We start from the raw sequence: 25,268 nt of genomic DNA, 5'->3' as shown, positions 1-25,268 counted from the left end.
CTTCACTCTCATTGGTGGAAATGCGGTTCCGCATGTTGCGGGCCGTTTTCCAAAGTGTTGTCATTGAGGTTTCTCGTGATAGTCCTCAACAAAACGTCGCCAGTAGCTACGTTTTTAGCCTTGAGAAGATTTTTGAGCTTTCTTTCAAGCCTCAAATACTCTTCGAAAAGCTCAGACCTTCCGTGTTTACGGAAAGCCTTGAAGGCATCAGATTTCTCGGAATACAACTTAGTACATTCATCATCCCATCCAGGAGTGGCTGGTCTTCTTATGACAGATGTACTTGGAACGCGTCGTTTCTGAGCTTCTAGTGCGCTTTTATGAATCAATTCGGTAAGGAATCGATACTCATCCAGTGGAGGAAGAATATCAGTTGATTCAATACCAATTTTTACCGCCGATGCAAATTTTTGCCAGTCAATGTTTTTCGTGAGGTCGAAAGGAACATTAACTGGCACTGATCGTTGATAGCCGCTTTTGATTGTGGTGACTATCGGCATGTGGTCACTACCATGGGGATCTTGGATTACCTTCCACGTGCAATCTAATGATAGTGAATTAGAGCATAAAGACAGATCTATTCGACTTTCCTGACCTTGAGGTCCTATTCGAGTTACTTCGCCTGTGTTCAAAATATTCAAGTTGAAATCGTCGCACAAATCATAGAAAATAGGCGCTCTGTTATCGTCTCTAGTTTCGCCCCATGCAATACCATGTGCATTCATATCACCCAGTATTAAAACTGGGGATGATAAAAGAGACTGCGCTCCAAAGATGCCGACGATTAAGTGAGGCATTTGGGGAATATACACTGAAGCTATGCAAAGGTCTTTATTCTTTACATTTACTTGGCAAGCGACGATCTCTAAACCATTAACAGTCGGAATGGGAATTCTGTAGAAAGTGTGACATTTTTGATTCCCAAAAGAACGCCACCATAATGATCATTCCGATCTTGGCGAATAATGTTAAAATCGTGGAAGTTGATTTCATCTTCAGAAGAAAGCCATGTTTCACAGAGTGCAAATATATCGCAATCGGAGTTGCGAATTAAAACTTAAACACGTCCAATTTATGTTTCAGACTGTGACAGTTCCACTGCAGCACAGTGATTGTATCTTGTATGGCCGTATTATCCATCGAAAGATACAAGTCCTGCAAGAAGGGGCCATGAAACAGTCAATTGCTTCAGATAACTTTCAACTGTTGGAATAAAGAGGTCAATGATTGGCCTCAATGAATTCGGAATATTGAATAAGTTCAAAATACGATCCACAAGGTCCTCAAAGGATATCAATCCTCGCTTGGACGAGATTCTTTTCTTGGAAGTGCGAGTAGCAGTTTTCTGCTCAGAGATATTCCTTGACTGATGTTTCTTTGTAACACCAGTTTTAGGCAATGGCGGGAATGTCTTACTGCAACATGGGTCAAAAGGAGCTGTATAGACAGGTTGCTTCGGAATTTTAAATAATCCCCCATTACCATCAGATTTAGGCAAGCTTCAAGGGATGAGGTTTTCTTACGGCGCAATCCCGGGGAAGACAGTTTCTTCCTCTTTTCGGGTACGTGTACCTCCGCAGAATCATCCATATCGGCTACGTCAGAGTCCGATTCGTCTATGGAAATGACATCATAAAAATCACTTACTTGAACGGCAGCTGAAATAGCAGCCGTTGCGTTGGCAGTTGCGGATGTGTCTTGCGACTTCACCATTTCTGCATACGACTGCTTAGAGCGCTGTACTAACGAACGCTTAACTTTTGGGTGCGCTTTTTGTACACCGGGCATTCTTGCAAACCATGGAAGGGTCCATGCCACAATAAGCACATTTTGTTGCTTGTTGCTGGCAGGACTCCTCCCTATGCTTTTCAAAACAATTGCCACAACAGGGCTTGTTGTCGCAAAACTCGGCAGTGTGCACCAACTGTTAGCAGTTGGTACAATTAAAAACTCTGGGTACAAAAAGACGCACCGGAAACAACATATTTTCGATATCTACATATGTTGAGAGTATTGAACCGGCAAACGTTACTCGTAGCGAACCTGACTTCGAATATACTTTTTACCATCTACCATGGCTGCTGAATGCAATTCCTTGCAGTCCAGAATATCCACGGTAGATTGCAGGGCATTCTTTAAACGGCCTTTTCCTGCAAGTACATCCTTGCAAGTCAGGCTCGCTGCGTTAATTACGCCTTCAATCTCAACCTCCCGCGAGGGACATAAACCAAATATTCCACATTGTAGTTCTGGTCTTTTGCGATAGCATTTGCATCCTGGAATGTAGCTGCGGTTACACGTAGTTTGTTCCGATTGATCTGATGAAAATCAGTTTTCGGAAAACGACGCGTCAAGTCACGTTTGATTCCTAAAAAATCAATACTTTTCACTTTCTGCCGAAAGTAAACAACCCAGGGACCAGGTGATGTGGCCTGGTAAAATCGCGTGCGAACGACATTGTCTTTGGGAGGCGTTTCGCCTCCACTCACTTCGTCCATGTATCAAAGATAAAAAAAACTTAAATAAATTTATTTAAGAAAAACATATTTTTTGGACCAGGCTAATGCCCACTCTTTCTGCACTGTCCGATTCTTTCTATCGAGAAAAAGTGTACCCAACTCCACCGCATGCAAACAATACAAAGCGAATAGGTACTTAGCCGTTTTGTTTCTGCCTTTGTAGGTGCCTACGAACGTCGTCGTACGGGGATGGATGATGCTCTGCCCGAATGCTGATAATCACGGCGCTGTAATGATTACCGGTTGGTAATTTACCAATTACAGCCCGCTTCCTTCTGGTCGCCAGGAATTCACCTTGCGAAACTTCGGTGCCGTTTATTTGGCAACGTAAAAAAGCACTTGATCGAGTTCGCGTGAGAGATCCAAACTAAATGCGTCTGACTCGGTCCGTTGCGACTCAGGGAATGATATGATTTTCATTGGGATACAGAACTGTCAGTGGGATACGGTCGCGCAATGTTGGCTGCAAAACAAACCTATTGTGTGAGATAGGGATGCCACCGGGCTGTTTGTAACCAGCTTCTGTTCTACTTTCAGCTATGTATCTGAATTATACTTTTATAAACGTTACCGACTTATTTCTTTTTAAATTGAAATGTAGATTGAACAACTAGCTAAATACAAACAACTTAAACTTGCACAGTTTATGCTGTTCATCGTGATGCATATGTTTAAATAATTTGTTTTTGAAGCATCGAACAAACGTTTGAAAACTGTATAACAATATATGCACGAGCATGAGCTTATTAAGAAGTCTAATAATTGACGTTATCAGTAAACTTCTTCAAACTTCAGCTTCTGTATCCGATCTCAATTTTGTTTATTCATAAATAAATTTGAAACGTTGAATAAACGTTTGACAATTCGCTTATTGAATAACAAAAATGCCTTTGGTTAAACGTTGTACGAGCGTTTATTCCACTCTACAAATAAATTTATTTTTAGCGTACTTATTCTTATTAAAACATTTTGCACTTTGCCATTCACTAGAGAATAAATTATTATTTTTATACTTACTTCAGGAATGATAGAAGAAATCTGCAAGAAAAATCTACCACCATGATGGCAGATAGAAGGCAGTACAGTCAAACCTCCATGAGTCGATGTTCTATGACTCGATATCGACTCATGGAAGCAAATTATCCCATATTAAAAAATATTTTCTGGGTTACTGTGATGGTCCCTTCAAACAGATTTCCAAACATTTCCTATTCCACATGTCGATATTTCCATGAGTCGATGGTCCCTTCAATATCGACTCATGGAGGTTTGACTGTAGCTTCAAAACTCACTAAATCAAACTATAAAATTAAGACTGATAATTCACTTTTCGGAATGACATTACACTAACTGTAACGTCATTGAACTCCTATTAAGCTTTTGTTCGATTGTTGGCAATTTTGTTGAGTAATGACCAACAACCCCATTACAGCTATTCAACCAGTATTGTTCAACTACGTATGGTTTATATTTCTAATTCAGCTTGGTACTTTCCAAGGTGATAAATATAGCTGATGGTAAACAAAAGGACTGAGGAATCAAAGGTCTTTGGATCGATACTGTTATCCTGTTCATAATTAATTTTTCATCTTATTTCCAGTATGTTGAATAATGCCTTAATAAGTATAAATGTAATGAAATAAATGTATTTTGAAACGCATAATTAAAAAAAGCCTAATCAGTAAGTTGCTGACTAGTTGAATTATAATGTTATTCCTGGTTTTTGAACAAAGTTGATGAATAAATAGTATCTACTATTTAAGTAAAGTTGAAGAGATGTTGCTAGTTGTTGTTGAATAAATACTCCATTTTTGGGCGAATAATGCTGGAACAGATGTTGTCATGTATGATAGTATAATTTTTAATCAACGCTGGCTGAATAAATCTGACCGTACTGATGTTTATTCAGCTGGCAGTTGTTACTTGGGTGGCCAGGTCCTTGCAATCAGTTGGGATAGGGTTAGTAAGTGTTGATTGTATATCTACTCAAGAAGATGCGAAGAACTCGATCGACCTTCATAGATATCTGAAGTTGGAATTCGGATGGATTATTATCATTGGCGTAGATAAGAAGGGGCTACACAGATAGAAAAAGTTGTTGAAATTTACACGAAAGTAATGCACATAAAGGGAATGCCAAAAAGAGCGTAAATTTAAACGATATTATCATCTGAATGTAGGCAATTTGCTTTTCTCATAAATCTTCGACTGATTATTCCATCAACAGTGGTCCTTATACGCAGTAACCTTCCTGAGTATTCAAGGGAGTTCCCGTTACGCTGGGATATGGATACTCTGAAGTAGTGCGTAACGGTGTAAATCCGGTCATATCGCCAGGCTCGGTACAACACTGAAGCTGACAATATGACGTCCCTAACCTCCAATCCCAAGGTGTCAGGTGACCAGTGCTGAGGGGATGAAACAATTAACCAGACAGTTAACGGAGCCTGTAATGCTAGGTAGACACTTTTCGTGGTGCATTATGGAGTAAGATCTACCAAACTGTGCTCTAGTTCTTACTATTCTTGTGAATACTTATTAGTGATGGTCGGAAGAATATGGAACGAATTCAATTTACTTTTAGATGACCCATCTTTTGCACCTTTTGGATGGAGTCAATGGAGTAAATTATAAAACGTAACTCAATCTTAGATTTTACCAAGATTTGGGAGGAGGAAGTTTTGCCGCAGGAGTGAATGGAAGGTGTCGTGTGTCCCATCTACAAAAAGGGCGATAAGCTGGATTGTAGCAACTACCGCGCAATCACATTGCTGAACGCCGCCTACAAGGTACTCTCCCAAATTTTATGCCGTCGACTAGCACCAACTGCAAGGGAGTTCGTGGGGCAGTATACTGGTATACCAGGCGGGTTTTATGGGCGAACGCTCCACCACGGACCAGGTGTTCGCCATTCGCCAAGTACTGCAGAAATGCCGCGAATACAACGTGCCCACACATCATTTATTCATCGACTTCAAAGCCGCATATGATACAATCGATCGGGACCAGCTATGGCAGCTAATGCACGAACACGGTTTTCCAAATAAACTGACACGGTTGATCAAAGCGACGATGGATCGGGTGATGTGCGTAGTTCGAGTTTCAGGGGCATGCTCGAGTCCCTTCGAAGCCCGCAGAGGGTTACGGCAAGGTGATGGTCTTTCGTGTCTGCTATTCAACATCGCTTTGGAAGGGGTAATACGAAGAGCAGGGATTAACACGAGTGGTACAATTTTCAATAAGTCCATCAAGCTGTTTGGCTTCGCCGACGACATAGATATTATGGCACGTAACTTTGAGAAGATGGAAGAAGCCTACATCAGACTGAAGAGGGAAGCTAAGCGGATCGGACTAGTCATCAACACGTCGAAGACATGGTAGGAAGAGCTTCAAGAAACGACAAGGTGAGCCACCCACCGCGAGTTTGCATCGGGCAAGGTGGATCGATCAGGTGGAAGATGACTTGCGGACCATCCGTAGACTGCGTGGTTGGCGACGTGAGCCGAATGGAGAAGACTCTTATATACCGCACAGCCACTTCGGCCTTAGTCTGAATAAATAATAATAATAACTCAATCTTAGGCTGGTTTCGATGCCGACGACATGAATCACTAAGCTCCAAAGCGCTGACTAATTAGGAAAGAAGCGATACGAATTTGGTGGATCTGCTGAACCCTCTGACTGATTAGAGCTCTGTGTAAAGGTGAGATTCAGAAATGCGAATTCGAATTCAAAAGTTCAATGAAATGGACGCAGTAGTTCATCCCGAACAAAAAAAAAAGAAAAAAAATCAAGGGATACTGAGCATGTGGTCTACATACCGGCCTTTCCCTTCGAAGTTTGAGGTATGTTAGATCTTATCATGAAATAATGAGAAAGTTTATTTGATTAGTATGTACACTCTTAGCATATTTAAACACTTGTTCAGGCACGCTCCAACGCATCCAACCAGTTATATTTGAAACTGTTGATGTTTGATGTTTTTTTTCAAAAATTCCTCGAAGAATTTGTTCGGAGTCCCTCGACAATTTACCTCGGAATCCCTTGACGAATTGCTTTGGAATCATTCGACGATTTGCTTTGAAATCCTTGGAGAATTCCATTCGGAATCACTGGAAGATTATTTTTGGAATCGCTGGAGGATTAATTCGTCGTCCTACGAAATCCCTGAAATTTTCACGTTAGAATTCCTGGAGAATTTTCGACAGAATATCTGGAACACTCCCCTCGAAATTCTTGGAATATACCCGTCGGAATCCTTAAAACATTCCCATCCAAATCCCTGAAATAATTCTCTATGAATTCCTGGAGGATGGAGGATCCCTAGAAGATTCTCATTGGAATCTCTGGAACATTTCTGTCAGATGCTCCCAACATTCCCGTCGGAATTCCTGGATTGTTTCCGTTGGAATTCCTGAAACATTCCCGTCGACATCCCGGGAGGATTTGAAATCCCTGGAACATTCTCTCCAGAATCCCCGAAGGGTTCCCTTCGGTAGGCTTGAAGTATTCGCGTCAAAATCGCTCGAGATTCCCGTCGGAATCCCTAAAATTAAATCGGGATCCCGGGAGGAATGTTGCATTATTATTTTTTTTTTTCATTAGAGATAAATACAAGATTCCGGAAATATGCAAACATATCCACTCCCTAACGGTGGGAGCCTGATGACGATCCGTCACATAACCTTTGAGAGTGCGGGACAAAACCGAGCGCTACTACACTTAAGAGCTCCGCACATAGCATACGTTTGCGTTGCGTTTAACAGTTTTTCCATGGGAAATACCGTGGACCCCCGATAATTTGAACGGTACCTCATTCAAATTAACGGGGTTCATTTTTAATTTGAACTTCTGGTTACTCTATTTGCATAAAAAAAAACTGGTTTCTGGCCGCTCTCTTTGCTGGTTTGTTTTGATTCTGCGTTCCGTTTCACGATGTTTCATTTTTCTTCTCTCGATTCCACGTGCTAAATGACGTTTGAACCATTTTTAATTTGAACGATGTTCAAACCAACGGGGTTCAAATTAAAAAGTGTTCAGATTAAAAGCGGTCATATTACCGGTATGTCAAACGCAACTCAAACGTATCCTATGTGTGGGCCTCCTTAGACGCGATAACAATACGCTACCAATTTGAGACGTTGTAGAAATAATCTGGTAAACAAACACACACACAAAAACAGAATCTAGTTGAGTGTGATTGATCCGCAATTGCCTTAGGTGGTTGAACCATACCACTGAGATAACTTAATGAGGTCGTAAAATGTTCAAGAATTTTTTAAAAGAAGCTCAAAATAGAGAAAATAGATGAAGGGACTAGAGCATCCCCCCCCCCAGGCACCGAGACTAGTTACGCCAATGGTTATTATGGAGTGCTTTCCTTGGCGAAAAAGCATAATTTTTAATGTTTACATCAATTAACATATAAAAGATGGCATTTGATATTGAATAACATTGATAATGGTAAAAAGTGAAATAAATTATAAACAGGGTTCGTAATGCTCACTCAATCTCAGGAGCACATGATTTTGCCTCACGAAAGTTTTTGGGGAGAAATTGCTTTTCGGGAAAGAAAAACAGTCTGGAGAGTGATAACAATTTTTCGTTCACTTCGATTGCCGCTAAACGTTGGTTTGCTTTTTTTCATTCATATTCGAGTCTTTTCGTGGCATCATCAATGCAAATGGTAGTAGCTTATGTAGAGCAAATAACTTAACGCTTTTATACAGATAGCGTGGTGGTGTGGCTAAAGTAAGCGCATACCCACAGCTTATTGTTACTATTCTGGGTTCGAATCCCGGCGCGGCCATACTATTTTGTAATTGTTCTGCGATAATTCTCGTGAAAAGTGAGTGAGAAATTTGTGCAAAAGCACCAAGAAACTTACGATTCAAAATGGTTATTCGCAATTTTTTACTTAACTTTAATCCAAACGTATATTTGAACTGTTCGTTATTCGTTATACAATTTTAAAATATATTCTCAGGCTTCCACTAAAATTTCAAGAGTTCTCATGTTTCGACACAGCTTTTGAAATTTGAAAATTAATTGTCGCTCATTTCTCACGATTTTGACAAAAAAAAATTAAGAAAATAAAAACTATCAGTTAAATATAAAAAATGGGATACGATTGATCTTTTGGAATCCTCAGAAATCGTTTGGGACACAAATTTAAAAAAAATTGATTTAGTTCTCGAACTTTGATATTATGGAGGGGAAAATGCAGGCATTGCAATATCATCTTAGCACAGGATATTATCTTTGCTTGTGCAAAGATATTATTCCAAATCACAGAGCGCTCTAGATATTATCATTTGAGCATTTGATGAATCTGATATTTAGCGCAGTTTGGGATTTATTCACGTTGCGATGGCGTTGCTACAACAAAAGTTGTGAAAAAAATGTTCCTTCATGGCGAACACGGAGCTATGTTTACTGAGCGGATAGATAACTCAGATCAATATCCCAAGATTTTATCAGTATCTTTGCTGAAAAGATCAAATGATGGAATGGTTTGTAATGGCTGTGAAAATCCGAAAATTTGGAAAATTTGATGTAAAAATATATTTATCTTTTTTAACTATGTTATTAGCATATTATGTAATACATGCATTCATCTCTTAGACTAGGTGTTCCGTGTTTTCTTTACACTATCATCCTTATTTACTATGTTACATTTTTAGTTATTATTAATACATTTCAATTGATTAATACAACAATTTCAAAAATTTCTGGCAGTTAGGATTTTTCCTCTGGTTGAATTGAACCATGTAGGAATTACAATGTTTTGAACTTAAACTAAACTTAGCCTAATTTATACTAAGGGTACAAGGAGGTAGTCGTTGAAGAGTGCAACGATTTATGAAAATTTTCTAAAATTGGAAATTATTTTATTGGATATTGGTTGCAATGTCTCAATATTAGAAATTCTATGAAGTTCACAGGTACTATACCTCGGAGGCAATTTCAGGATCATTTTCAAAATTTTATTTAAATCCTCTGAAGCGCCTTCTTTCTGTTATTGCAGCAACTAGTCCATATTGGCGCAGCATACAACATGGCTGGTCTGAAAATTTGATTGTAAATCAAAAATTAGTTCTTAAGACAAAGTTTTGATTTTCTTTTTATAAGTGGATGAAGACACTTAATATATTTGTTACATTTGGCTTGAAGGGATTTTTTAAAGTTAATTTTTGGTCTAACAGAAGTCCCAAATATTTGGCTTCGCTAGACCAATTTATTGGAACCCCATTCATAGTAACAAATGTCAAATGCTTTCTCTAAACACCAGTCGAATATCCTTCAGATTTGTTGAGTCGAATTGAATTCGTGACTCTTAATACCTGATAAGTGGTTGAATGCCCATTAGAGTGGGGCGCAGTTGTATGGAAAAACGCAAACTTCGTCGGATCAAATGAGATCAAGGTTTTTCTGAATCGTTGTGGGACCCCAATCAACTATGCAAAATATGGGCTCGATTGGTTGCGACCTCGCATGCCGCATCGCGATTTAAATTTACATGGAGATTAGTATGGGAAAACTTACTTTTTCACATTTTGCTATTAGCGGCTCCAATTTATCATCAATCACGTGACTCAATACGTTAGCATATAGTCTGGAAGATGCCAAAAGACTTTGCCGAAGAAGGTACGTAGCTGGAAAGTCTACAAAAAATGTTATTACGTTTCGAAAATTGATTGTTCAAACCATATGCAAGAAATCAATGTTTCTGCCAGCACTACCGGACGACCTATGGATATCGAAGGGCAAAACCCATCTTCTTTCTTGTCAGATTTTTTGCTTTGTGAAATGATCCCGGATAGCTCCCATTAGCTCTAAAGCCCTATAAGATCATTTATTTTGAGATAACACTCAGTTAAATTATTGGTCTACGTAGTTCGGCAGTGCTGGCAGAATAAACGATTTTTTGCATTTGGTTTGAACACTCAATCTTCGAAACGTTATAACTTTTTTCGTGAACGTTCCAGCAGCGTGCCTTCTTCAGCAAAGTTTTTCGGCATCCTTTGGGTTATACTTTAACGCAATGTACCACTTGGTTCACGTTGAACTGAAACCTCTAGTAGTAGAAATGTAAAAATATGCGTTCTTTCATACTAATTTCCATACAAACTTCAAACGCGATGCGGAAAGCGAGGAAGCAACCAATCGGTCCCAAATTCTGCACAGTTGTTCAGGACCCAGAATGGCTTCAAAAAACCATTTGTAAAAATGTAATGTAATTGTAATTTGTAAAAATGACCATGACGCCCCACTCTAATGCCCATGGCGAAATCAAAATTGCTCATCAGCACAAATAGAATTGTCATTAATAGGAACCATCATCATTCTATTTAAAATAATCTTTTCAAACTGTTTGCTTATTGCAGAAAGCAAACTGGATAGGCGGAAATCGGTGGATTTTTGTCCGGCTTCAAAATTGGAACAAATTTGGCTTTTTCCATTTATCTGGGAAGTATGCCAATTGAAAACATTTGTAAAATAAATTAGCTTTCATATTTTTAAATGTTCTAGTAATAGATCTCACTTCCTCCAAATTAGTTCCCAACAAAGGGTCAAAAACATTCTCTTGATTGAGAATGTCTTCGAAGCTCCGTGTAACCTGATCCTCAATTGGACTAGTGAGACCTAGACTAAAATTATGGGCACTCTCGAACTGCTGAGCAAGTGTTGAGCCTTTTCGCCATTTGTTAATAAAATTTTATTTCCCTCTTTAAGCGCTGGAATTGGCTTTTGAGGTTCTTTAAAAGAATTTTCGTTAATTTCTAACTGGGATCTAACTTTGAGACATTTTTCTCAAAGTTAATACCTATTTCTCAGAATAACGAAACGTTTTTTAATTTCATTTTGCAAATCTCGTCAAATAACTTTCAACGCGGGATCACGAGTTCTTTGGTATTGCCTTCGCCTCACATTTTAAGACGGATCAGTAACTGAAGATCGTCGTCAATAATAACGGAGTTGAATTGAATTTCATATTTAGGAATTGCAACGCCTCGAGACGGCTTCGAGAATTTAATTTGTCAGAGATACGAGAGCATTATCAATATCACTTTTGGGATCAAGAGGAATATCAATATCGAAATTCCAATCGATATACGTTTTATATAAGTTCCAATCAGCTCTACGATAATTAAAATTAGAGCTGATTGTATTATAAATGGCTTCTTGTGAGATTTCAAACGTCACAGGAAGGTGATTAGAGTCAATGTCAGCATGAGTTACCAATTGGCCACACAGCTGACTTGAATCCGTTAAAACTAAATCAATTGTAGAAGGATTTCGACTGGAAGAAAAACAAGTTGGATTGGGATATTCAATAGTATAATATCCGTAGATCAATTTTCGAATAAAATTTTACTGTTGAAATTGCTTTGAGCATTATTCCATTAACGGTGTTTGGCATTGAAGTCAACAATTATTTAAAAAAAATTGATTAGTTGCGAGTGATGCATTCGCAATTTCTGTTAGAAAATCGAAATCGGAGGCAGATATGCGACCAATATTTTCGGTTGAAGAATGGGTATCATTCATCGGCGGTAAATTTGCAGAAACTAAATTTTAGCTGCCTGCTTTTTTTTTTTGTTAAATAAGATATTTCAACTTGCCTAAACAATCCGAGCACCTGCGACAAGCTTTCGTCCGTAACCTCCAGGGGCAGATCGAATACTCGGACGTACCGCATATTTGTTCCTGCGATTTGCATCCGAACTTCAACCGACTTCCCACTCGAATGAACAAACATCCTCGGCTCCATGTTTTTCCTCATCGTTTCCTCCATTGCATCGCGCGAAACAAATTTGATGAACAGCGAACGATCGTGTGCCGTTTTGTATGCCGTGTCCATCACTAATAAATCTGTATCGAGCTGCTTCAAAAAGCAGGCGATTTCAGCCCATGATGGCCGGGGACTACCGACTGGGAACCTGAACTGGACTGTATTAACGAATACTTTATCACCCATTTCGATGATTTAGTGCCTCTTCAGCGACAGAGACACACCACCGTAGAACGAATGAATGTTAACGGCCGAAAAACAAGGAGAAGCAAATACGCGCAATTGCTTACTATTGTTAGATATGAAAAAAACAAATACTGCATAGAGCAAAACTATTCCGTCTGCAATCGACAACGACAGCAACTGAACTGAAATCTGATTCTTATTATAAGTGTAATTCTTCGACTTTTAATTAACAATGATCACCGCCATGGCCAGGGGTGGCTGTGTTCCGTGTCTTCGTCTTTTGAATTCCGATCAGGTTAGCACTTAGCAGTCGTTCACTCTTCAATCCTCAGACTTCGTTTCATTAGAGATTTAGATATTGGCAACCACTTCAACAGGAGAAGAAACATCCAAGTGCCCACTACTCCCAGAAATCTTTTCATTTTCAGTATGAACCAGGCTTGTAAAATGTCACCTGCATGTCATTTGACTAATTTGCTCATAACTTTCTTTAGAAGCAAAATTTCTTCCATAATTTTGAATGTACTCATAACGCTTGAGTAGGGTTATATTTTTGTCCAAGGATACATTGCTCTAAGTATAACATCAAAGGCTGGAGAGTGAAAACTCTCCAAAATGTCACGTGTCATTTGACATAATGTCATTTGAATGACATTTTGCCTCCCACGCCCCAGATTACATATTTACAGCAAAATCTCGTTAGACAAAGTTGTAGGCCCATTTAACCGCTATAAGTTCATCATACAGCATGAATTGATAGCTACCTTCTGAAACAAGTTCTGGGAAAGTTATACAAACGAATGCAAATTACATTTTACAACACTGGTATGAACTATGAATTGGTATTTTCATGAACGTCATCTGGGTCGGGTTATATTATTTAGTTGGATAATTTTTGCCCATGAAACATGAAGTAAAAGTTTCTTAATATGTTTTGATTCATGCATGTAAGTTCAAAAATTTGGCATCCTACTTAAAAGATAATTTTCTTCTATTCCTTCTCCAGAATTGGTTAATCTTCAAAAATGTTGCTCCTTCGTTCGATATCGTCAACTGCGTCGCTTTGCCAAAGAAAAGCTTTCCAAAATTTGCTCCGCGGCTTTGCTTCTAAAAATCGCGAAATTCCTGCCCTCACCAAAGAACGCTACCCGGTGAAACGCGGGCAATTTTCCGAAGTGACCGACCGCGATGTGGCCAAGTTTGAATCAATCCTCAGTGGAAGTGGACGAGTGCTGACACAGCTGGAGGATACGCAGGGATACAATATCGATTATCTGGGCAGCGTGCGAGGCTATGGCAGAGTGGTACTGAAACCGAAGACCACCGAACAGTTAGCGGACATAATGAAATACTGCAACGAAAGGAAACTGGCGGTGTGCCCCCAAGGAGGTAATACCGGACTGGTCGGTGGGTCGGTACCAGTGTTCGATGAAGTTGTTATATCACTGCAACTGATGGACAAGATCGAAAAGATTGACGAGTACTCCGGGATTCTTGTGTGTCAAGCCGGTTGCATTTTGGGTACCCTGGAAGAAAAGGTCAACGAGAAGGGTCTAGTAATGCCGCTGGACTTAGGTGCCAAAGGATCGTGTCATATCGGAGGAAATATCTCAACGAATGCTGGTGGATTGCGATTGGTACGCTACGGAAATCTTCACGGATCAGTACTTGGCATTGAAGCCGTAAGTATTAGTCACAAATCTACACTGCATAGACCGAAAGGGATACATGAAATTGATCGTTCTTAGGTCACAGCCGAAGGACGAATTATGGATCTGATGTCTAACTTCAAGAAAGACAATACTGGCTACCATCTGAAGCATCTCTTCATAGGATCTGAAGGAACCTTGGGCATCATTACGCGATTGTCGATTTTCTGTCCGACTGCATCGAAATCAGTGAACGTAGCTTTTCTCGGATTGGAAAACTACGACGCTGTTAAAAATACGTTCTTGGCAGCAAAAAGAGGATTAGGAGAAATTCTCTCATCGTGTGAGATGATCGATGCTGCCTCGTTAGATAGTTGCACACACCATTTTAATCTAAAGTAAGTTCGAATTTTGAAATTAGAAATATGTCTGGTAAACAATTCCAATATTTCAGCTCTCCTATAGAAAAGTATCCATTCTACATGCTGATCGAAACCTCCGGAAGTAACGTAACTCACGACGAAGAAAAATTGTCAAGCTTCCTCGAAAATTCTATGGAAAGTGGACTTGTGCTGGACGGAACCGTTACCAATGAACCAACTAAAATGAAAGTAAGCGTTTTATCCAACAGTATTTTATTGTCTTTATTGATAATTTTGTTTCTAGAATATTTGGCAACTTCGGGAACTAATCGCAGATAGCCTGCTCAAGGATGGCTACTGTTTCAAATATGACATTTCTCTTCCGCTCGATCAATTCTACGACGTTGTGCTGGCAGTGCGAGATCGTGTTGGACCGCTGGCCACCAAAGTAACCGGATATGGTCACATCGGGGATTCCAATTTGCATTTGAACGTCTCCTGTCCGAAGTTCTCCCCCGAGCTCTACAAGCTACTGGAACCATTCGTGTACGAGTACACGAGCAACGTCAGGGGCAGTGTCAGTGCCGAACATGGAATTGGATTCCTCAAGACAAAATATTTGAAATACTCGAAGCAACCGGAGTCGTTGCTGTTGATGCAGCAGATGAAGCAACTGATGGATCCCAATGGAATACTGAATCCGTACAAAGTGCTACCTCAAGTTTAATGTTTGTATTGGAGTGTGATCGTAGACAAACCGATGTTACACATTTGGATGAATTTCCTCGAAAGACATGGCCGACAGTTCCAAAACAATTTGAAGTAATTGATTAGGCTTACATCGGATGAAAAGAATGTCGCTATTGCAACATGGGAGTAGTTTTTAATATTATTATTGTCTATAATGACGCCATCCGCTCAGGTACATTATTTGATGGATCTATTAGAAAAGGTGAAAACTTTTAAGTGTTGTGCCTATTTGTCTATAGAAAAATAATCAGTGAATAAATGTATTCGTTGAGAAAGAAATTTCGGCCATATTACTTCTTCATCCGAAAAAGCAACCATTTCCAAATCCAAAGTGCTCAAAAACGTTCAACTTTTGTGGTTCCACATCAGGATGAACGGGAGTATCCTCCGCTTCCGTTAATATCTAATGTCTCCAAATTTTTCGAATTTTCTCCACCCACCAAACATGCGGAGTTAGTGCCGTCATTTTGTTTTCGGGTAGATGATAATTGTAACTGTGTAAAGTAACTGTGTTTTAATTGCGAATTGCAAACCATTACATAAGATAAGCGGAATATAAATCGAAGGGATCGCTTTTCAAGGTGCGTATCGAACTATTTACAGTGGTAGTTTAGTCAATCAGACTGTTTCAATTTAAATATTTAGTTAAGAAATAGCTGTACGGATTTTGATCCTTTGATTCGAAATCCGTCCACGGTGGACGGACCTTAAGTGTACGGATTTCAATGCCCCAATGATTAATGATTAAATGTAAAAATCTATGATTAGCGATAATTGAATCGTATTTTTTGTATGATCATGATTAATGAATAATGATTAAATTACCCATTATTCATTAATCATGATTAAATCTATGATTAATCACTAATGCTCTGGTTTGCATACCACTAACCAAGTCGCCCACAACCAGGACGTTAGGCAAGATGTTTCTCGATTCGATTCACTAGATGTTTTCTATGCCTCCCTTTCACATTCTGTAACTTCATAGTTGTGCGCACCCTAGCGAACGGCTTTCGATCTGTTAATTTTTGAATAATTACTTTCGATTATCTACTCCTTCATACTTTCCCCAGCGACACACGTGTTACCCAAAAGTGTCTGTGACTCAAATGCAATAAAATTTAGTCACATTTGAGCTGCTGACCAGATTTGTCTGGTTTGTGCTTCTTGGGTTCAGTGGGACTGATCGATAAAGCCGATAAATAAATCAATCTAAATCCGAAAAATTAATTCCTGAATCCCAAATTCCTAATTTCTTAATTTTGGTATATCGTCATTACTTAATTGTCATTATTTATCAGTTCAGATTGCGGTTTTCAGCCTGGCCAGCGCACTTGCGCCGCGATTCAACTTCGTTTCCCCCAGGGACCATAATCTCATCAACTGCACAAATCATCGAATTCCTAATCCCGTTTCTCGGTAAAAGATTTTTTTTTTAATTTTTCTGCTCATTTTTGACTTTAAACAAACTGCATTTTTAGAAACCCATAATGATAAAACATAATATTAATTTTCATTTAGCATAAAATGTTTGATGGTTTCAATTCAAAAGGCTTTCATACAAGCAGTGCGGTACGACTTGCAAGCATCATAATGCGACTTGTAAATGTTGCAAAAAGCGTGGAACGGAACATTCCGGCTGGTTCTTTTTATGTCCTTGAGAATTACTTAGAGTCAGGCTTGGAGTCTTGCTATTAACCGTGATATCGGGGAGTTCAGGCAAGAAACGACTGATCGGTTACGAGTCTACAGAACTAATAATTCTTTATTCGTGTTACATGGTCCGATGCCTCGCTTGTACCCGAAGGTAAACATCGCAGGCGAGATTTCTGACATTTCGTTCATATCGAATGCGCAGGGGTCGTACATAACAATTCTCCCCCTTTCAGAGAAGTTCTATCTTACTATATCTTGACATTTGTCAAATCTTTGATCGAATTCATAAACTAGAAAATGAGTTGCTTAACATATAACAAAATCATATAATCAATTCGAAATTCAATTTTGAACTACCTATATGCTTATCTGTATCGTATGGCCTTTGAAATTATTTATAATAACAATAATCATCACTTTTGTTCGATTTCTTTTTACGTTTAGATTTTCTAACACTTGAAGCTTTTTCCTCAACGTTTTGGTGCTTCCGCTTTCTGCTTCCCCTGGAAAGCCCACGCTTTTCGTCTTCACGGCCTTCCTCTTGTTCTGTCGGCGCCTCTGGCATATGGTTCGTCTGTACGCCGGGCTCTAGCCTACGTATTAAGACGTTCGGCCTTTGCCAGGATGCCGCGTCCTTACAGATCTTGATCTGCTCCCGATGCGCCATTACGTTTGTGCTTCCAATCCGTATCAATCGATGCGTGGCCGTTGCCAAACCGCGACCTTTGCCACACGTGAAGGAGAAAGACCGATGAAAACTTTGCGATCTGGATATCAAAGAGTTCTGGAATTCGGTCCGACAGCCTTGCTGATCTTCTACGTCCTTTGGCTTACGGTGAATGAAGGTTAACCACACAAATGCGCCAACGAAACTAATCAACAGCTTGTAATCTGGAACCACACCAAATAGCCTTTTCGTTTCCTCCGATTTTTTTTGACGTAGGACTTACGTCTCTCTTTACTATACCGGGTGTCATTTCAAAATTTCTAAATCGGCCGCGTTACGCTGTGTTGAAAGATTTCAAACGTTAATAGCTTTTACCCTAGTGAACAGATTTCTGCAGTTAACCCCTCAATCGACAGCTTTCAAGTATGTCTTTCATATTAATGCTTGATATAAACTTGTTGCAATAGGCCTAAAACTGTTGTCAAAGCAAAACATTGAATTCACGAAAACCTATAAATATGGGTACCGCATCATTCTTGCATCATTCCATTACCACGTTCTGATTGGTGCAGACGTCAACGAATGAGCTCACGCTAGGTCTGCTAAGAAGGCATAAAATAGCGCAGCGCGAATTTTTCCTCTCAATCTGACCGAAACAGGCAAAGCAATAACAGCATCGCATCGTCGGAATTTTTGAACGGTTGCATCATCGTCTCAGCCACGCATTCGCAAACCTAAAGCCTTTTTAAGAGCAAGGCAGAATCGTCAGCATTCTCAGGTCAGCATCATCGGCATTTTCAGCCCGGCATTGTCGAGAAGCCAACAGTAAGCGCGGCACGGCGGTGTGTGACGATAGAGTGTCGACGACAACACTACTGATTAAGTTTTCTCGGCTGATGGCAGCAGCGGTTAAGCGTTTGGTATTCCTGCAGACATCGATTCATAATGTTTTAAACAATCATAAACTCCCAGTTGAACCACTCAAGAGGAAATTTACATCTAACATTGTGAATGGATCTTTTCAGAACCACTAATATACTTACTAAAGAGTTTTTCGCAATAGAATCATTTTGAAAATGTAGTACAATCAACTAATTAGAGAGCGTTTGCGTGACAATTTTATTAATATTCGCGTTCATGGCGATGAATTGTTACAAAATTCTGTCTTCCTCGCTCACGACAAAAGAAAATGCGTTTCTTATTCTAAGACTTCAACGAAAATTTTTGAAATTTATCCATTAGAATTCCAAAAATTGTCACTGTTTTGAGTCTAAATATTTCAATTTAAAATTTGATTTATTTGTCGATGTGAATAGGTAAATAGCTACTGAATTTTGTATAACTTTCAAACGTTGGTATAAAGCTTTTGAATATTCTTGGTTAACGTGATTTTGTGTTTCAGCAAGTATACTCTATGACCACTATTACCACTCTAGCTAATTTGAAGAGTTAACGCAGTAGCGTCGCGGTATCACAAAAGACAAGCAATGTAGTGAAGAGACATTGCGAGGGGTGCTTGTGGACTGCGTTACGCTGTGTTGAAAGATTTTGAATGATAATATAATAGATTTTGAATGATGAAAATAAATATTTGATTTAAATAATTACTTTCATTTATTTGCAAAAGGCATTAGCAATTAAAGATGCACAATCAGCAATAGTGTTAATATCCATTTTAGATTAGAAAATTTCGCTGTCTTACATGTAAATGTTTTAAAAAAGTCCGTAAAAAATAATTTCCAGAAGAATATTCAAATAAACTTTATCCTATTTTTTGTTTTTCATTTTCTGAGAAATTGTATTATTAAACATGACGTAGACTCGGAGTTTGGGATCAAAACATTAAATAATTTTTCGTTGACGTATTAGCAGTACCTCCTCTATTTTAGTAGGGTTACTGCTCCTTGACTTGTTTCTTATTGTTGTGATTTTTTTTTCAGCAGTAAGCACGCATGTTAGCAAAAAGAAGCAACGAAATTGGTGCTGTATTTCTTTGTTTGGAAAACGGGACAGTTCCCCTAAAATAGCACATTTTGTCCAAGTCTGGAAGTTTTATAAATAAAATTTTCAAACTTCAAATACTATCATCAATAAGAAATCTATAGATGCCCTACATTTGCTTGAGTAAATAAGGGCTTAATAGTTAGAAACAAAGCAATTCTAATTATGTATTTAATTATTAGTTTTATTTCCAGAAGTTTTGAATAAACAAATTGCTAATAATTCTACACAGCATGGAAGTTGTCGTTTCCAATATCAATACCTATAATCAAACTCTATAGATCCAAAAGTTAGAAGTTAAATGTAAACACGTTACGTTTATACAAGTCCTACGTCTACTCGCGGTTATGTTGAAAACATTACCCATTGCTCGTTGTTTTTTATAACTAATTTTTGTTTGCTAATTATCTGATACATGCATTCATCTCTTAGACTAGGTGTTCCGTGTTTTCTTAACACTATCATCCTTATTTGCTATGTTATATTTTTAGTTATTATTAATACATTTCAATTGCCTCTGGCAGTTAGAATTTTTTCTTTGGTTGAATTGAACCATGTAGGAATTACAATGTTTTCAACTTAAACTAATCTTAACCTATTTTATACTAAGGATACAAGGAGTTAATCGTTGCAATAGAAGATTGCAACGATTTTTGTCTAAAATTGGAAATTATTTTGTTGGACATTTGTTGCAATGTCTCAATATTAGAAATTCTATGAAGTTCATTGGTACTATACCAAGGAGGCAACTTCAGAATCATTTTCAAAATTTTATTTTGAATCCTCTGAAGTGCCTTCTTTCTGGTATTGCAGCAACTAGTCCATATTGGCACAGCATACAACATGGCAGGTCTACAAATTTGTTTGTAAATCAAAAGTTTGTTCTTAAGACAAAGTTTTGATTTTCTGTTTATAAGTGGATATAGACACTTAATATATTTGTTACATTTGGCTTGAAGGCCTTCAATGTGATTTTTAAAAGTTAATTTTGATCTAGCAGAAGTCCTAAATATTTAGCTTCGCTAGACCAATTAATTGGAACCCCATTCATAGTGACAATATGTCTGCTTCAAATATGAAGCTCTCGGCTTATGTGGAAAAATTATAAGCTGAGTTTTGGAAGCATTCGGGGAAATTTTCCATTTTTGCAAGTAAGTGGAGAAAATATCCAAACTTTTTTGCAATCTACTACAAATGACACGAAGGCTACGCCCTTTGGCTGAGAGACCTGTGTCATCTGCAAACAAAGATTTTTGACACCCTGGTGGTAAATCAAGTAAGTCAGAAGTAAAAATGTTATACAAAATGGGTCCCAGTATGCTGCCTTGGGGGACACCAGCCCTTACAGGTAATCTATCAGATTTAGAACTCTGATAGTTTACCTGCAGTGAGCGATCTGATAAATAATTTTGGATCAGTTTAATAATGTACAGAGGAAAATTAAAATTCATCAATTTTACAATCAAACCTTCATGCCAAACACTGTCAAGTGCTTTCTCTATATCAAGAAGAGCAACTCCAGTCGAATAACCTTCAGATTTGTTGAGCCGAATTAAGTTCGTAACTCTTAATAACTGATGAGTGGTTGAATGCCCATGGCGAAAACCAAATTGCTCATCAGCAAAAATAGAATTGTCATTAATATGAACCATCATTCTATTTAAAATAATCTTTTCAAACAGTTTGCTTATTGAAGAAAGCAAACTGATTGGGCGATAACTAGAAGCCTCAGCTGGATTTTTGTCCGTCTTCAAAATTGGAACAACTTTGGCGTTTTTCCATTTATCTGGGAAGTATGCCAATTGAAAACATTTGTTAAATAAATTAACCAAAAAGGATAAAGAGCTCTCAGGAAGTTTTTTGATAAGTATGTAGAAAATACCATCATCACCCGGGGCTTTCATATTTTTAAATTTTCTAGTAATAGATCTCACTTCATCCAAATTAGATCCCAACGAAGGGTCAAAAACATTATCTTGGTTGAGAATGTCTTCGAAGCTTCGTGTAACCTGATCCTCAATTGGACTAGTGAGACCTAGACTAAAATTATGGGCACTCTCGAACTGCTGAGCAAGTTTTTGAGCCTTTTCGCCATTTGTTAATAAAATTTTATGCTGGAGTTTGTTTTTGAGGTTTTTTTAAGAATTTTCGTTAATTTCCAAAAGGGTTTCGAACTGGGATCCAACTTCGAGACATTATTCTCAAAGTTGGTATTTCTCAGAATAGCGAAACGTTTTTTAATTTCATTTTGCAAATCTCGCCAAATAACTTTCAACGCGGGATCCCGAGTTCTTTGGTATTGCCTTCGCCTCACATTCTTAAGACGGATCAGTAGCTGAAGATCGTCGTCAATAATAATGGAGTTGAATTTAATTTCACATTTAGGAATTGCAATGCCTCTGGCTTCGACAATTAAATTTGTCAAAGATACGAGCGCATTATCAATATCACTTTTGGTATCCAAAGGAATATTAACATCAAAATTCCTATCGATATATGTTTTATATAAATCCCAATCAGCTCTATGATAATTAAAAGTAGAGCTGATTGGATTATAAATGGCTTCTTGTGAGATTTCAAATGTCACAGGAAGGTGATCAGAGTAAAAGTCAGCATGAGTTACCAATTGGCCACACACCTGACTTGAATCCGTTAAAACTAAATCAATTGTAGAAGGATTTCGACTGGAAAAAAAACAAGTAGGGCCATTGGGATATTGAATAGTATAATATCCCGCAGAACAATCTTCAAATAAAATTTTGCCGTTGGAATTGCTTTGAGCATTATTCCATGAACGGTGTTTGGCATTTAAGTCACCAATTACGAAGAATTTTGATTTGTTGCTAGTCATAATTTGAAGATCAGCTTTCAACAAATTCTTTTGCTGCCCATTGCATTGAAAAGGCAAATAGGCTGCAATGAAGGAAAATTGACCAAAATTTGTTTCAACAGAAACTCCCAAGGTTTCAAAAACTTTGGTTTCAAACGAAGAAAATAATTTATGTTTGATACGTCTTTTAATGACAATGGCGACCCCACCACAGGCGCTGTCAAGACGATCATTTCTGTAGATAAAATAATTTGGATCTCTTTTAATGGAGAGTCCGGGCTTTAAGTAAGTTTCTGTTATAATGGCAATATGCACATTATGAACTGTTAGGAAGTTGAATAATTCATCTTCCTTACCCTTTAGAGAGCGGGCATTCCAATTTAGAACTTTCACACAATTATTTAGATCCATTGAAACGGAGTCCGATAACAATTTTTTGTGTGTACTTTATACCAACCTGAACAGCTTCAGGAATGGTATTTGCTTTGAACATTGCATCAATCATGTGATGCAATTGTTCAGTTAAAAAATCAAAATCGGAAGCAGTCATGCTACCTGAATCGGCAACATGACCGTTATTTTCCGTTGGGACATGGGTATAAACCTCATTTTGAGAAGAGAAATTTTGTCTACCAGCAGCGATGTTTGCATACGTAGGTACATTGGAAAAATTTGAATTTACTGAAGTGCTTGCTACCCGTTGACGAGCGGCAAAATTTGTTTGTGAATTGTGGTGGGTATGAATTGCTCGACCGGTAACTGGTTTCGAAATTTGAGCGTTTGAAAAATTTCTACCCGTCGAAAGGCTTTCATACAAGCAGTGCGGTACGACTTGCAAGCATCATAATGCGACTTGTAAGTGTTGCAAAAAGCGTGGAACGGAACATTCCGGCTGGTTCTCAATGGCCAATGCATGGATTTACAATCTGTTTGTCACTAACGAAGTCCTGATATCCTACAGATTGTAACTGGAAAAAATCATGACAATTGGACTAAAAACACCTGAGATATATCGGGGAAAAGTTGCCGTTCCACGCTTTCTGCAGGGGTTGGTATTTGCAGTGAAAACTGAAAAAAGATTTTTTGCAATTCCTGATCATAATACCTGGTTTACAGTTGACGTATGAGTGATAAAACGGCCTACTTTTCCATACCAATGAAATGGGTGCTTTAATGAACATTATGCAACTCAAATGGGTTGCATAATAACCATTATAGCACTCATTCGGGTGCTATAATGAAAAACCAGCATAAGAACAATAGTTATATGACCAGATGTAGCTCAATTGACTTGGTTGAGTGTTCAAACAGTGTATTCTCTGTGTCACGTAAATAATGGAATAATTTAATGGACATGACATCAAATTCTCTAAAAGCAGGTATATCTATTGCGAGCATACAATGTGGCACGATAACATGGAATATGTTTGTTTTCTGCAGCAGCATGACATTTTGGCAAGATTGATCATGTGAAGTAAATACAATTGTACCATTTTGGTACAGATTTATCACATTAAAGTCCATTTTCGTCATTGCAAAAAATAGCGTGTGCAACTCGTTGCAAAACTCGATTTTTTCAGCACTCGTAGTATTTATCCAACTCGGCAAGCCTCGTTTGATAAACGTACAACTCGTGCTGAAAAAATCATCTTTTTGCAACTAGTTGCACAAACTACTATTTTTTTTTAAATGCATTTGCGTTTCAAAATCTAACTCATTTTACATTGCAACAAGTAGCACTTGACGATGCTGTCCCATTATTTTGTATTGTAAATAGCCATAAAAGTTTTAAAAGAAAAGACAGGAACACCGTCTTCGACCAGAGGTCGTACAGACTGAATACTTAACACCTAGACAACGGACAGGACACATAACACCCAGTGGACCGGTGGAGAATGTTTCGATCTCGAAAAGTTTCCTCCTTACCGGAGCGGGAATCTAACCCTCGCCCCATAGCCCATGCGTCTAGACGATTGACGTCGCTAACCGCACGGCCACGAAGCTGACTAAACTACCACTGTAAATAGTTCGATACGCACCTTGAGAAGCGATCCCTTCGATTTGCATTCCGCTTATCTTATGTGATGATTCGCAATTAGCAATTAAAAAAAAGTTACTTTTGGTGCAATTATGCTCTACCCGAAAACAAAATGGCGGCAAAAACTCCGCGTTTGGTGGATGGTGATTTGTTTTTGATTTTTGTTGTTTTAATGTCAAAGCCTTCTTTCCATTTCTATGTTCTAAAAGCTTACTGCCAATTATCTGAACAGGATAAGATAAATTATGTCAACCCCCTTTAATTTATTAATATCTCATGAGGTGGACAGATTTCGGTGCTGTACAGATTTCGTACAGAATCATATTCATGATTGTTTTTTTTTTGTTTATTCATTAATCATGAATTTTAATCATTGCATACGCTTGTATTCATTAATCTTCAATCATAATCATACAATTTTTATTCCTTTTAATAGACAATTTGGTAGAAAGGTTACTTGATTATTGAAATGCCAATCATTTAATTTGATTATTTATAATCATTAATCATTAATCGTATCGATAATTAATCATCAATCATCACATATTGTGTCAACATTTAATCACGATCGGTAATCATTGTTAATCATACTCAAAACGTTTTCTTCATTAATCATAATCGTTAATCATTCCTAAAAATTAATTTAATCGTTAATCATAGTCATTAATCATTGTCAAAAATGAATGAAACAATAATCATAATCTTTAATCATAGAGTTGAATGATTTAATCATAACAAATTTAATCATGTTCTGAAAACTCATATGTGAATATGTCCATTACGTGGAAGATAATGATTTGAGAAATGTATTGGA

General features: G+C 38.1%; 2 protein-coding genes across 4 annotated transcripts in view; both read left to right on the top strand.

Annotated features, from left to right (window-relative positions):
- LOC134224223 (6-phosphogluconate dehydrogenase, decarboxylating) overlaps positions 1 to 25,268 on the top strand; it is a 342,849-nt gene that overhangs the window by 202,736 nt on the left and 114,845 nt on the right. The gene's annotated exons all lie outside the window — the stretch shown is intronic.
- Positions 1 to 25,268, top strand: part of LOC134224224 (D-2-hydroxyglutarate dehydrogenase, mitochondrial) — a 131,768-nt gene that overhangs the window by 64,778 nt on the left and 41,722 nt on the right. For 2 of the 3 annotated variants that reach the window (XM_062703535.1, XM_062703536.1), the window contains exons 2-5: positions 13,508 to 14,183; positions 14,250 to 14,548; positions 14,605 to 14,761; positions 14,817 to 15,541. The exons of the other annotated variant lie outside the window; for it this stretch is intronic. In XM_062703535.1, coding sequence (XP_062559519.1) covers positions 13,527 to 14,183; positions 14,250 to 14,548; positions 14,605 to 14,761; positions 14,817 to 15,239 — 1,536 coding nt within the window. In that variant the 5' untranslated portion in view covers positions 13,508 to 13,526 and the 3' untranslated portion in view covers positions 15,240 to 15,541. Of the gene's footprint in view, positions 1 to 13,507; positions 14,184 to 14,249; positions 14,549 to 14,604; positions 14,762 to 14,816; positions 15,542 to 25,268 lie in introns of those variants that run through there. 3 annotated transcript variants of the gene reach the window in all.

Source organism: Armigeres subalbatus, chromosome 3 (genome assembly GCF_024139115.2).
Source record: "Armigeres subalbatus isolate Guangzhou_Male chromosome 3, GZ_Asu_2, whole genome shotgun sequence".
In the NCBI taxonomy this organism is placed as follows: Eukaryota; Metazoa; Arthropoda; class Insecta; order Diptera; family Culicidae; genus Armigeres; species Armigeres subalbatus.
The sequence above is the reverse complement of the archived record's forward strand: the minus strand, read 5'-3'. Positions and strand labels throughout refer to the sequence as shown.